This window comes from Salvelinus namaycush, chromosome 27 (assembly GCF_016432855.1).
Source record: "Salvelinus namaycush isolate Seneca chromosome 27, SaNama_1.0, whole genome shotgun sequence".
NCBI lineage: Eukaryota > Metazoa > Chordata > Actinopteri > Salmoniformes > Salmonidae > Salvelinus > Salvelinus namaycush.
In genome coordinates this window covers 15,308,596-15,324,304 of record NC_052333.1, presented here as the reverse complement: position 1 = coordinate 15,324,304, position 15,709 = coordinate 15,308,596, and the positions used below count along the sequence as shown (strand labels likewise).

Genomic DNA, 15,709 nt, shown 5'->3' with positions numbered 1-15,709 from the left:
AATCTGTGTGTTTGTAATGTAGGACTCATTCACACATGGATGCTCACACGTACCCAAACACACCCAAGGCCTACACACCCACGGCAACGGGTAAGTATTGGTATTCAGTAACATAGGGACAACCAGCTCCAGCCTCATGTGAACACATCCACACACAGTCCTGCATTAATCAATACAATTTGGGTTTGCGCTTCCGAGGCTTGAAAACTGACAAACTTATGTTTTGGAATATGGATGGATGGGAAGTCAGAAAGGCCATGAGTTATTAGACATATTGTTCCTGCTCTGTGTTCGGAATAAAGGTCATCTGTTCACACACACACACACACACACACACACACACACACACACACACACACACACACACACACACACACACACACACACACACACACACACACACACACACACACACACACACACACACACACACACACACACACACACGGGGAGGATGTTGAGCTACCAGACGCCATCTAGAGGAGAGGCAATGATCTACAGTGCCTTCAAAAGTATTCATACCCCTTGACTTTTTTGTGGCCTTACAGCTACTAGCCCATACAAATGCATTGAATAAAATATTCACTACATGGAACAGCAGATAGGACCCCACCAAAAAAAATCAAAAAGGAAGTTTGTTCTGAAGTGTCTGTCCTATATCAGAGAGATACTGTATAAAAACTTTCAGGAAATAAATATATACAGTACCAGTCAAAAGTTGATACACCTACTCATTCCAGGGTTTATTCATTTATTTCTACTATGTTCTACACTGTAGAATAATAGTGAAGACATCAACACTATGAAATAACACATGGAATCATGTAGTAACCAAAAAAAGTATAAAATATATTTTATATGTGAGATTCTTAAAAAGTAGCCACCCTTTGCCTTGATGACAGCTTTGCACACTCTTGGCATTCTCTCAACCAGATTCATGAGGTAGTCACAGAATGCATTTCAATTAACAGGTGTGCCTTGTTAAAAGTTAATTTGTGGAATTTCTTTCCTTCTTAATGCATTTGAGCCAATCAGTTGTGTTGTGACATGGTAGGGGTGGTATACAGAAGCCAGCCCTACTTGGTAAAAGACCAGGTCCATATTATGGTAAGAACACCTCAAATAAGCAAAGAGAAACAACAGTCCATCATTACTTAAGACATGGTCAGTCAATTCAGAACATTTCAAGAACTTTTAAAGTTTCTTCAAGTGCAGTCGCAAAAACCATCAAGCCCTATGATGAAACTGGCTCTCATGAGGACCGCCTCAGGAAAGGAAGACCAAGTTACCTCTGCTGCAGAAGATACGTTTAATAGAGTTACCAGCCTCAGAAATTGCAGCCCAAATAAATGCTAAACAGAGTTCAATTAACAGACACCTCAAGATCAACTGTTCAGACGAGACCGCGTGAATCAGGCCTTCAAGGTTGAATTGATGTAAAGAAACCACAACTAAAAAGGACACCAATAAGAAGAAGAGACTTGCTTGGGCCAAGAAACACAAGCAATGGACAATAGACCGTGGAAATTTGTCCTTTGGTCTGATGAGTCCAAATTTGAGGAGATTTTTGGTTCCAACTGCAGTGTCTTTGTGAGACGCAGAGGAGGTGAACGGATGGTCTCCACATGTGTGGTTCCCATCGTGAAGCATGGAGGAGGAAGCGTGGTGGTGCTTTGCTGGTGACACTATCAGTGATTTATTTAGAATTCAAGGCACACTTAACCAGCATGGCTACCACAGCATTCTGCAGCGACACGCCATCCAATCTGATTTGTGCTTAGTGAGACTATAATTTGTTTTTCAATAGGACAATGACCCAACACACCTCCAGGCTGTGTAAGGGCTATTTGACCAAAAAGGAGAGTGATGGAGTGATGCATCAGATGACCTGGCCTCCACAATCACCTGACCTCAACCCAATTGAGAGGGTTCGGGATGAGTTGGACCACAGAGTGAAGGAAAAGGAGCCAACAAGTAATCAGCATATGTAGGAACTCCTTCAAGACTGTTGTAAAAGCATTCCAGGTGACTACTTCATGAAGCTGGTTGAGAGATTGCCAAGAGTGTGTAAAGCAGTCATAAAGCCAAAGGGTGGCTAATTTAGATATATATATATATTTTTTTTTTTTGGATACTACATGATTCCATACGTGTTATTTCGTACTTTTTATGTCTACAATGCAGAAAATAGTAAAAATAAAGAAAAACCCTTGAATGAGTAGGTGTGTCCAAACTTTTGAATGGTACTGTGTGTGTATGTCATACACAGTGGGGCAAAAAAGTATTTAGTCAGCCACCAATTGTGCAAGTTCTCCCACTTAAAAAGATGAGAGAGGCCTGTAATTTTCATCATAGGTACACTTCAACTATGACAGACAAAATAAAATCCAGAAAATCACATTGTAGGATTTTTAATGAATTTATTTGCAAATTATGGTGGAAAATAAGTATTTGGTCACCTACAAACAAGCAAGATTTCTGGCTCTCACAGACCTGTAACTTCTTCTTTAAGAGGCTCCTCTGTCCTCCACTCGTTACCTGTATTAATGGCACCTGTTTGAACTTGTTATCAGTATAAAAGACACCTGTCCACAACCTCAAACAGTCACACTCCAAACTCCACTATGGCCAAGACCAAAGAGCTGTCAAAGGACACCAGAAACAAAATTGTAGACCTGCACCAGGCTGGGAAGACTGAATCTGCAATAGGTAAGCAGCTTGGTTTGAAGAAACCTAGTGGACCTAGTGAATGACCTGCAGAGAGCTGGGACCAAAGTAACAAAGCCTACCATCAGTAACACACTACGCCGCCAGGGACTCAAATCCTGCAGTGCCAGACGTGTCCCCCTGCTTAAGCCAGTACATGTCCAGGCCCGTCTGAAGTTTGCTAGAGAGCATTTGGATGATCCAGAAGAAGATTGGGAGAATGTCATATGGTCAGATGAAACCAAAATAGAACTTTTTGGTAAAAACTCAACTCGTCGTGTTTGGAGGACAAAGAATGCTGAGTTGCGTCCAAAGAACACCATACCTACTGTGAAGCATGGGGGTGGAAACATCATGCTTTGGGGCTGTTTTTCTGCAAAGGGACCAGGACGACTGATCCGTGTAAAGGAAAGAATGAATGGGGCCATGTATCGTGAGATTGAGTGAAAACCTCCTTCCATCAGCAAGGGCATTGAAGATGAAACGTGGCTTGGGTCTTTCAGCATGACTATGATCCCAAACACACCGCCCGGGCAACGAAGGAGTGGCTTCGTAAGAAGCATTTCAAGGTCCTGGAGTGGCCTAGCCAGTCTCCAGATCTCAACCCCATAGAAAATCTTTGGAGGGAGTTGAAAGTCCGTGTTGCCCAGCAACAGCCCCAAAACATCACTGCTCTAGAGGAGATCTGCATGGAGGAATGGGCCAAAATACCAGCAACAGTGTGTGAAAACCTTGTGAAGACTTACAGAAAACGTTTGACCTCTGTCATTGCCAACAAAGGGTATATAACAAAGTATTGAGATAAACTTTTGTTATTGACCAAATACTTATTTTCCACCATAATTTGCAAATAAATTCATTAAAAATCCTACAATGTGATTTTCTGGATTTCTTTTCTCATTTTGTCTGTCATAGTTGAAGTGTACCTATGATGAAAATTACAGGCCTCTCTCATCTTTTTAAGTGGGAGAACTTGCACAATTGGTGGCTGACTAAATACTTTTTTGCCCCACTGTGTATATATATATCCCCTTATTTTTGGCACTAAACAGTCTAAACCCTGTCTAAGCCAGGGGAAGGGTTCTACTAAGCTATATGGAATTGTTTTAAGAAGGTCATACCAAGGATAATTTTACTATTTGATGTAGAATTTTAAGACCCCTTGAAGTATCAAAATATATATATATTTTATATTATTTGATGAAAATGTGTATTTCGCCTTACTGCTATTAGCCCATACAAACGCATTGAATAACAGATACTTTCTTGGGGACTATCTAAAAAGGAAGTTTGTTCTCAAGTCCGTCCTATATGAAATTCGGAAAGCATTCAGAATCCTTGACTTTACACATTTTGTTGTTACAGCCTTATTCTAAAATGTAATACATTGTTCCCCCCCACAATGAATAACCAAAAACAGGTTATTTTTTGTGTGCAAACGTATTAAAAACATAAAACTGAAATATACCATTTACATTAAGTATTAAGACCCTTTACTCAGTACTTTGTTGAAGCACCTTTGGCAGCAATTACAGCCTTGAGTCTTCTTGGGTATGACGCTACAAGCTTGGCACATCTGTATTTCGGGAGTTTCTCCCATTCTTCTCTGCAGATCCTCTCAAGCTCTGTCAGGTTAAATGGGGAGCGTTGCTGCACAGCTATTTTCAGGTCCCTCCAGAGATGTTCGATCATGTTCAAGTCCGGGCTCTGGCTGGTCCAATCAAGGACATTCAGAGACTTGTCCTGAAGTCACTCCTGCCGTGTCTTGGCTGTGTGCTTAGGGTCGTTGTCCTGTTAGAAAGGTGAACCTTCGCCCCAGTCTGAGGTCCTGAGGGCTCTGGAGCAGGTTCTCATCAAGGATCACTCTGTTCATCTTTCCCTTGATCCTGACTAGTCTCCCAGTCTCTGCTGCTGAAAAACATCCCCAGCGCTTGATGCTGCCACCCCCACGCTTCACCGTAGGGATGGTGCCAGGTGTCCTCCAGAAGTGACGCTTGGAATTCAGGCCAAAGAGTTCAATTTTGGTTTCATCAGACCAGAGAATCTTGTTTCTCATGGTCTGAGAGGCCTTTAGCAAACTCCAAGCGGGCTGTCACATGCCTTTTACTAAAGAGTGTCTTCCGTCTGGCTACTCTACCATAAAGGCCTTATTGGTGGAGTGCTGCAGAGATGGTTGTCCTTCTGGAAGGTTCTCGCATCTCCACAGAGGAACTCTAGAGCTCTGTCAGAGTGACCATTGGGTTCTTGGTCCACTCCCTGACCAAGGCCCTTCTCCCCCGATTGCTCAATTTGGCCAGGCGGCCAGGTCTAGGAAGAGTCTTGGTGGTTCCAAACTTCTTCCATTTAAGAATGATGGTGATCTTGGGGACCTTCAATAATGCAGACATTTTTTGGTACCCTTCCCCAGATCTATGCCTCGGCACAATCAGGTCTTGGAGCTCTACGTATAATTCCTTCGACCTCATGGCTTGGTTTCTGCTGTGACATGCACTGTCAACTGTGGGACCTTATATATAGACGTGTGTGCGCGCCTTTCCAAATCATGTCCAATCAACTGAATTTACCACAGGTGGACTCCAATCAAGTTGTAGAAACATCTCAAGGACGATCAATGGAAACAGGATGCAAATTAGCTCAATTTCGAGTCTCATAGCAAAGAATCTAAATACTTTATTATATATAATCCTTTTTTTTTTTTATGAAAAAAAATCCCAAAACCTGTTTTTGCTTTGTCATTATGGAGAATTGTACATAGATTTGTCCTTGTCAATATACATTTAATCAATTTCAGAATAAGGCTGTAACGTAACCAAATGTGGAAAAAGGGAAAGGGTCTGAATACTTTCCAAATGCACTAAGAAAGATCAGGATTCTTTTTTTAAAATTCTCTTTTTGACAAGTATTTAACCCTTTATTTTTTGGCGCTAAAGAGTCTCAATACATTCACTGTACTTCCATAAAAAAAAAATTCAACTGGTACCTGGGGACCTTCAGATGAGTCTTGTGAGCATCCTAGAGCAAAACATGTGCGTGTTCATGAGAGAGGGGTCATATTAGTGTGTACCCCAAACTGGTCGGACGCTACAGACAAAAGTTGGCAGATCTGCTGTACCAAATTCAGACAAGTCCCAAGAGGCTTGTGGGGGGGGGGGGGGGGGGGGTCTTGGAGCAAAACGGAGACCACCATTGTGTTTGTGAGAGTCTCATCTTTCCATAGAGGAGTCATAATATACCGAACAAAAATATAAACGCAACATGCAACAATTTCAATGATTCATATAAGGAAATCAGTCAATTTAAAATGCATTAGGCCCTAATCTATGGATTTCACAAGACTGGGAATACATATATGCAACTGTTGGTCACAGTTCCCTTTAAAAAAACAATTTTTTAAAGGTCCTGGTGTGACCTCCATTTGCGTCATGCAGTGCGATACAACTCCTTCGGAATAGAGTTGCTCAGGCTGTTTGTGGCCTGTGGAATGTTGTCCCACTCCTCTTCAACGGCTGTACGAAGTTGGCGGGAACTGGAACACGCAGTCGTACACGTCGATCCAAAGCATCCCAAACATGCTCAATGGGTGACATGTCAGGTGAGTATGCAGGCCATGGAATAATTGGGACATTTTCAGCTTCCATGAATTGAGTACATATCCTTGAGACATGTTGCTGTGCGGATCAATGGCACGACAATGGGCCTCAGGATCTCGTCACGGTATCTGTCCATTCAAATTGCCATCGATAAAATGCAATTGTGTTAGTTGTCCATAGTTTATGCCTGCCCATACCATAACCCCACCGCCCCCCCTGTCGGGCACTCTGTTCACAACGTTGACACAATGTCAGCAAACCGCTCTCCCACACAACGCCATACACGAGGCCGGTTGAACATACTGGCAACTTTATGTTGGAGGCGGCAATGTCTGTTGGACATTGCTGTAATCATCATGCTAATTGCACAATCCCTCAAAACTTGAGACATCTGTGGCATTGCGTTGTGTGACAAAACTGCACTTTTTAGAGTGGCCTTTTATTGTCCTCAGCACAATGTGCACATGCTGTTTAATCAGCTTCTTCATATGCCATACCTGTCAGGTGGATGGATTATTTTGGCAAAGGAGAAATGCTCACTAACAGGGATGAAATACAAATTTGTGCTTTTGAGAGAAATATGCTTTTTGTGCATACGCAAAATTTCTGGGATCTTATTTCAGCTCATGAAACATGGGACCAACACTTTACATAGTGTTTGTATTTTTGTTCAGTGTAGTTTGTAGGCCAAACCGTTCAGACGCTACAGACGATTTTGCGAGAAGAACGATTTTCGGGATGTCTCATGGTCTGACAAACACTGTTCTAGCTCTGACACTTTTTACCGTAGATGCGGAAGTGCGACATCTGCGGATTGAGGCGCATCAGATCTCTAGCTTAAACTAATATATTTTAATAGGGATTTTCTGATTATGCTAACTCAATTTCCGCAGGGGCGCGGACATCAAATCTAGGGGGGTTAAGTTAGATGGAGAGCGGCGGTAAACAGCAATTTTCAAGTCTTTCCACAGATTTTCAAAGGGATTTAAGTCTGGGCTTTTGCTGGGCCACTCAAGAACTTTCACATCCTTGTCCAATTCACAGTATTGCTTTGGGTGTATGTTTGGGGTCATTGACCTTGGGCAAAGATTTACATTCCAGTCTCCTTGGTTGTTTGCACTCTGAAGCAGGTTCTAATCAAGGATTTGTCTATATTAGGATCCATTCATTGTTCCGTCTATCCTTACCAGTCTCCCAGTCCCTGCCGCTGAAAAGAATCACCATAGCATGATGCTGCCACCACCATACTTCACAGTAGGGATGGTGTTAGACGGGTGATGAGCTGTGCCTGGTTCTCCCCAGACAGTGTTTTCTATTCAGGCCAAAGAGTTACATTTTAGTCTCATCAAACCATAGAATCTTATGCTTTATCATCAGTCTTTCACATGCCTTTTTTTGTTGCAAACTCCAGGCGTGATGTCATGTGCCTTTTTCTCAGCACTGGATTCCATCTGGCCACTCACATAAAGCCCAGATTGGTGAAGTGCTGTAGAGACTGTTGTCCTTCTGACAGGTTCTCCCATCTCAGCCAAGGATCTCTGTATTTCTGTCAGAGTGGTCATTGGGTTCTTGGTCATCAACTTGACTAAGGTCCTTCTTGCCCGGTTGCTCAGTTTGTTCGGACGAGAAAGCTTTAGGCAGAGTCTGGGTAGTTCCACTCTAGAAATAGTTTTATACCCTTCCCCAGATATATGCCTCATCACAATTCTATCTCAGAAATATACAGACAGTTCCTTGGACTTCATGGTATAGTTTCTGCTGACATGCACTGCCAACTGTGGGACCTAAATCATGTCCAAACAACTGAATTGGCCACAGGTGGACTCCAATCAAATTGTAGTGACATCAAGGATGATAACAAAAATAATTGGATGTACCTGAGCTCAATTTGGAGTGAGGAGTGTCATAGCAAAGGGGTGTGAATACATTTCTAAAAACATGTTTTCACTTTGTCAATATGTAGTGTGTGTATATGGGTGACACAAATCTACTTCATCAAATTTGAATTCAGGCTATGACACAAAATGTGGAATAAGTCAAGTGGTATGAATACTTTCTGAAGGCACTAAGAATGCAACACAAACAGTACAGAAATACAATATGAAAAAAATAAGGAACAGCATGTCAGAAATCGGCTCAATGTTATTGGAACACACTAAACAAACAAAATGGAGATGTATGGATAAATCACTTCTCAAATATTTTTGGCTCTATAACAAAGAACAAAAACATATACATGATAATTTACAAAACTTAGAATTAGCTATTAAAGACTACCAGAGCCCACTGGATTCTCCAACTACACTGAATGAACTACAGAAAAAAAATACAAACCCTCCAAACCAAAAAGGCCTGTGGGGTTGATGGTATCCTAAATGAAATTACATAATATATAGACCACAAATTCCAATTGCCTATACTTAAACTCAATAACATCATCCTCAGCTCTGGCATCTTCCCCAATATTTGGAACCAAGGACTGATCACCTCGATCCGCAAAAGTGGAGACAAATTTGACCCCAATAACAACCGGGGGATATGCATCAACAGCAACCTTGGGAAAATCCTCTGCGCCTTCGGAAAGTATTCAGACTCATTGACTTTTTCCATTTTTTTTTTAGGTTACAGCCTTATTCTAAAATTGATTAAATAAAAAAAATCATCAGCAATCAACACCCCATAATAAGAAAGCAAATACAGGTTACACATTTTTGCAAATGTATTAAAAATAATAACAATTATTAACATTATTTCTTGAGCTGTTTCTACAACTTGGGAGTCAACCTGTGGTAAATTACATTTATTGGACATGATTTGGAAAGGCACAGATCCTGTCTGTACTTGGAAAGGCACGCACATCTAGAGTAACCTGGCACCATCCCTACGGTGAAGCGTGGTGGTGGCAGCATCATGCTGTGGGGATATTTTTCAGCGGCAGGGACTGGGAGACTAGTCAGGATCGAGGGAGAGATCAACAGAGTAAAGTACAGAGAGATCCTTGATGAAAACCTGCTCCAGAGAGCTCAGGACCTCAGACTGGGGCAAAGGTTCACCTTCCAACAGGACAACGACCCTAAGCACACAGCCAAGACAACACAGCAGTGGCTTCGGGACAAGTCTCAATGTCCTTGAGTGGCCCAGCCAGAGCCTGGACTTAAACCTGATCGAACATCTCTGGAGAGACCTGAAAATAGCTGTGCAGCGATGCTCCCCATCCAACCTGACAGAGCGTGAGAGGATCTGCAAAGAAGAATGAGAGAAAATCCCCAATTGCACGTGCCAAGCTTGTAGCGTCATACCCAAGAAGACCCGAAGCAGAGTATGATAGCTAAGGAGATGGAAAAAATTCTGGCATTAGATTGCAAATATGCAGAGGGCTTCGAAAATGGAACACACTAGAAGGATGTTGTAATCTGGAGACGGGTGTTTTATACATCTTCAAACTAAGGGAAACCATGGTACCCGTGACAGAGAGGGAGAATCGTTCATCCATGGTTGTGAGTGTTCATGATATCACTGCAACAACTGCCTTTAGTCTTGAAATATTTGGTTGTTTAGTACACTACAGTACTCGCTCTGTTTAGCACATGGCCTCACGTGAATCCTTAAAGAGATGGGTGGGGCTAAGGCTTAACAGGGTGTGAACGATGCTGAATGGATGTAGACAAAGAGCTCTCCAGTAGGTGTACCAAAACATTCCAGGGCCATTTTCTCAAAAGTGGGTTTACAAGTTTATCAACTTTCAAAGCATAATTACTTTCCCATTGTTCCTCAACTGTAGTGTATGATATACCATGTTCTAGAGTCTCAACTTTTGTTCAATGTAAAAAACACAATTTCAAATTTTGCTACATAAGACCGAATCGAGCCGGTCGGTCACATTTGTAATGTTAATTTTCTTTTGAAACTTTTGTGAGTTTACTGTTCATTCCTGAATGTTTACATTTACTGTACATTTGAGTCAGGGGATTGGTAATGTTCTCTAGTTGCGCCGTGATTGGCTCAGTGTTCTGTCAGTCATGGGGACATTACGTCACTGCAAAATTTACAGGTAGAGCTAGAAAATTCAAGCCCCTTGGGTGCTGCCATAGAGTTATATTAGAAGTGCCCATCCAAGAAGGCTCAAGGTCATTGGGCACAGATAAAATGACATGAAATCACGTTATATCTATCGTAGCTTTGATTGGACTGATCATGTCAACATCATATTTTCAAAATCTTAGCTACCAAGCTAGCAGTCATCATCATGAAACAAGTCGACAATCTAATGGCAAATCATTTTATGAAGAGAAATTATAGATAAAACGTATCAGTACGAAATGGCAAATTCAACAATGAGTGGTTTGGAAGGAATCAGTGGCTAACTGCAAGCAATCCCTAGTCTGCTATTCAGTGGAGTGGGTGTGTGGTCCACGTCTGGGTTTAAGGGTCTCTTTTCCAAGCTTAAAAGGATAAACATTCAACATTGGCCATGCTGTCAATCCAGCATGACTTCTGCCGCATTCAAAACAACTGGAAACTCAGAACTGGGAAATCTCAGACTTCAGTGAGTTCAAGACAATTGGGAACTCTGGGGGGGGGGAAAAAAACAGTCATCCAACTCGGTATTCCAAGTTGGGAACTCAGGCCTCTTTCAAAAGCTCCGACCTGAAGATCACCGACGTCATGATTCAACCTTGTTTATTTCCCAGAGTTCCCAGTTGTCTCGAAAGCACCATAAATCCAGAGAATGCCAGACTTTGATGACAAAGTTTGATGACCAAATTTGCACACAAAGGACCACCGCGCCACCTTCCTGTTGAAAAGAATCCAGTACATCAAGGTGAGTCCAAAAATGTCTTGTATGCTGCTGCAAAAATTATGTAATATGCTGTGTATGTTTTGTAGTAAGCTGTTCGTAGCCCATGTGCCTCACCCTAATAATTTGTTCCCTTTCCCCCCTCACAATTTAGCCTACTGTTCTAACTTGGTGGTGCACATGTAGCCTATAGCCTGTTTTAGAGAAATGTAATCATTGAATAAGAGCTTTCATTGTCTGTTTATATGCCCCATTTATTTATCCTATGGTTGTGACTTGATGTACAGGGAGAATACTGTAAGAACGGCCCATGTTCTGAATTCTGTCGCTGTACATTTCAAAAGTGCTGAACAAATAGTTATATTGACTACATCCGTACTAGCTCATTAATGTCTTAATTAAGCAATAAGGCCCGAGGGGGTGTGGGTATATGGGTAATATACCATGTCTAAGGGCTGTTCTTAAGCATGACGCAACATGGAGTGCCTGGATACAGCCCTTAGTCATGGTATATTGGCCATATACAACAAACCCCCAAGGAGCCTTATTGCTATTATAAACTGGTTACCAACGCAATTACAGCAGTATAAATAAATGTTTTGTCATATCAGTGGTATTCGGTCTGATATACCACAGCTTTCAGTCAATCAGCATTCAGGGCGTGAACCACCCAGTTTATAATCAAAATGACAAATTGCCTCGTATGTGCTCGTTGTCCACTTATGCCATAGTCAGTAGAAACCACATTTGTTTAAGCAAGTCTATCCACATCGACGGGACAGCAGTGGAGAAGCTGGAAAGTTCCTCGGTGTACATATCACCGACAAACTGAAATGGTCCATGCACACAGACAGTGTGGTGAAAGGCGCAACAGTGCCTCTTCAACCTCAGGAGGCTGAAAATAAACGTGGCTTGTCACCAAAAACCCTCTAACTTTTACAGGTGCACAATCGAGAGCATCCTGTAGGGCTGTATCACCGCCTGGTACGGCAACTGCACCACCCACAACCGCAGTACTCTCCAGAGGGTAGTGAGGTCTGCACAACACATAACTGGGAGCAAACTACCTGCCCTCCAGGACACCTACAACACCCGATGTCATGGGATGGCAAAAAATATCATCAAGGACAATATCCACCCGAACTACTGCCTGTTCACCCTGCTTCCATCCAGAAGGCGAGGTCAGTACAGGTGCATCAAAGCTGGGACAGAGATTGAAAAACAGCTTCTCTCTCAAGGCCATCAGATTGTTAAACAGCCATCACTAGCACAGAGAGGCAGCTGCCCACCTACAGACTTGATATCATTGGCCACTTTAATAAATGGAACACTAGGCACTTTAATAATACCACTTTAAGAGTGTTTACATATGAGATAAGTAATGCGAGATATGTATATACTGTAACCTACATGATCTATTCTATACCATCTAAGCCGCTCTGTCACTGCTCATCCATATATTTTATATATTCTTATCCCATTCCTTTACTAGAGTGTGTGTATTAGGTTTTGTTGTGAAATTTGTTAGATATTACCTGTTAGATACTGCTGCTGTCAGATCTAGAAGCAGAAGCATTTCGCTACACTCGCAAAAACATCTGCTAACCATGTGTTTGTGACCAATAAAATGTGATTTGAAGTCTGCTAAATCAGCTGTTTTTTTTTTATATATAAGGCAGTAAATAAGCCTTAACGAACAGTTTGTGGACGCCGTTTGTCACCGTTAGTGTTGTGGCTTTGCTGGCATGCATCGATATTTTTTGTTGTTGTTGAGTTTGCCCCACCAAGATTTACATGCTAAAATTGACACTGGTGTGTGTATTCCTAAAAACACATTTCAGAAGAATCAAAACACCCTAGGAACTGGAGAATAGACTAGCCTACTATAACATACAGGGAGTGTTAAGGCAAGTGTGTGTATATTGGAAGGATATTGGCAGACAGAGGGTGCATGCTCTTGTGAGTGGGCAGTACACTAAACAACTTGTAGAGTGTCAACCTTTGGATACACTCACGTGCAAACACCCCTTTTGGACTTTACACCTGTTGCTGACCAGCTGAGAGTTATCTGTCATGGCGCCAGGTGACTTTCCATGTAGCTATGCTTTAATTAACAAAGTAATTTTCTGGCAAAAATAAGTTGGCTAAAGCAATATAACTTACATATCTACCAGGCTTTAACTTCGGCTAAATATATAGCTAGCTAGCTAATTATAAGGGTTTCGAGTCGTTATTACTTTATGCAAACGACCCAAATGTAGGCTAATTTAGCTAAACGACAAGCGGTTTCTTTCAGTAACGTTAACTAGGATAGTTGCTAATTAGCCCACAACCTACCTGGTCTCGAATCTTTAAAACCATCGTTTTTCTTGGTTCGCCGATGTCTTAGTTTTACCGGCGTGTCTAGCTAACCGTCTGTTGAGGGTTATGGCCCGTTATAGTCCCGTTTGCATCACGCTCTCTCCTTCCAAAGACAGGCACGCAAGAAACCAAACAAACCCAACAACATAACAGCCGCTAGTAAGAAGACTATTGATTGGCTAGAGGCACGTTCCACCCAGCAGCAATAACGATGCTGGTTAGCCAGCTGCAGATGAGCTTTGCGAATGAGGGATTCGTTTATCTGTCCCGGGTTACCCAGTGTGTGGAGTTTAAAGCGGGTGATAAGTGAATGCATTCGTTTTGGAACAGGGCTGCCTGCCTGCCTCCAGGGCGTGAACAGGGTGCCCCGCTCTGGCCGACTTCGATGTCGACTCAAAACTACAGTGACGCAAAAAAGCATGTGGAGTGATGAGTAGGATTCTGTGTTTTCACATGCAAATGTGATTGGTTTTGACAAAAATGCTTTATCTGCCTTCCCAAGGAAAACTAGTTTGAAAATTCAAACATTTATTTAATGGAAAAGAGATGTTGTATGTTTCTGGACAATGCACAATGATGCCTTGTTGGCAACATGACCAAGACAGATTTTGAGAAGGGCATTCCTCCCTGCTTTCGCCGATGGTGACGGGCAATTTCCCGGTTCAGCCCAGGCCAGCCCCAGCCAGCGTAATATAACTCCTTCCGTGTTTCATTGAGAAAATCCACTTAGAAAATATTTCACATAACGGACCTAGAATAAAAATGTGGGATAGATAGGCCTGCGGGAGCAACTTTCACTGGGGATGGGAACGGGGACGACATGTCCCCCACATTATGAAATTGCATTTTTGTCCCCCCCAGGTTTATCATTGGAATGGGATACAAACTGGGCAATGGTGTGCTTTAGGACCATGCGGACCTCTCCGAGGGGGCGGATGTTAAGAGTGTAAAACAACTGGAGAAAAAAAAACTAATATATATATATAGTTATTTGCCCCCACTTGTAAAACCAAAGTTGCGCCGGTGGTCAGAGGTCTACTGTATGTGCATCTCTCAGATTTGACAATTGATTGAAAACTCCCACTATTAATCATTATGAAATAGATTAGTTCAACTGTAAACGTCAACTGTAGCTAGTAAATCTACAGAACAATTCTAATAACTACTTTTGAGGCGATCTTGTGAAATAAAATCCCTACAACCTGTCAAACACTGAGGGGATTCGATTAAGCTGGGTGCCCAGGTAAACAAAGTCGGCTCAAAACAAAAGTGACGTAACTAAGTACGTGTGGAGTAATGAGTATGATTATGTGTTTTCACATGTAAAAGTGATATTGCTTTTGATACAATACAATATTACTATACTTCCCAATGAAAACTAGTTTGAAAATTCAAACATATATTTTATGGAGAAGAGATGTATATTTCTAGACCTTGCACTATGCTGCCTTGTTGAACACTTCCAAGCAGCACAGATTCTTGCTCGATTTGAGAAGGGCGCTCCTCCCTCACCGCTTTTGACGGTTCATGTCACGGGCCATAGACTGGTGCTCTGCGGCAAAACAAAACTACCTCATGAAGCTGGTTGAGAGAATGCCAAGAGTGTGCAAAGCTGTCATCAAGTCAAAGGGTGGCTATATTTTGATTTGTTTAACACTTTTTTAGTTACCACATGATTCCATATTTGTTATTTCATAGTTTTGATGTTTACAGTATTATTCCACAATGTAGAAAATAGTACAAATAAAGAAAAACCCTTGAATAAGTAGGTGTCCAAACTTTTGACTGGTACTGCATAATGCATCAGTAAAGTAGATACAGTCTCGTGGTCAGGGCCAGTTATAGCCTTCTGGGGGCCATAAGCGAGATTTGGTGCCCCCCCCCCACCTCTCAGCTAAACATTTTAGTGGCCACCCTCTTGACAGTGGAGATTTGTGTCAAGTACATTACCTGCAATTCTGTTGCAGTTTTAAAGCATGTTGTCTGCGATTCTACACATTTTGTCATGGAGCGGAGAAAAAACGTAATTTTATAACACATTTCCTGCAATTCTACCCATTTTGCATGTTTGCAGTTTTAAAGATGCACTATGCAGAAATTGCTGTCCCATTTCCTGGTTGCTAAAATTCGAATAGTTCGTCTAATTTCAGTTTATGTGACAAAACAAGCAAGTATAGTGTAGAGAATCATTGTACCATCCGAACTGCTGTGAAATATATTTTCCAGAACCAAACATATTGTATTTTCAGCTGTT

The 15,709-nt window shown here is 41.9% G+C and overlaps 1 protein-coding gene across 1 annotated transcript in view; it reads right to left on the bottom strand.

The window, feature by feature from the left end:
- Nucleotides 1-13,595, bottom strand: part of LOC120022147 (serine/threonine-protein phosphatase 6 regulatory ankyrin repeat subunit A-like) — a 47,757-nt gene extending 34,162 nt beyond the window's left edge. The window contains exon 1 of the mRNA XM_038966004.1: nt 13,432-13,595. Coding sequence (XP_038821932.1) covers nt 13,432-13,455 — 24 coding nt within the window. The 5' untranslated portion in view covers nt 13,456-13,595. The remainder of the gene's footprint in view (nt 1-13,431) is intronic.
- Between the last annotated feature and the right edge of the window lie 2,114 nt (nt 13,596-15,709).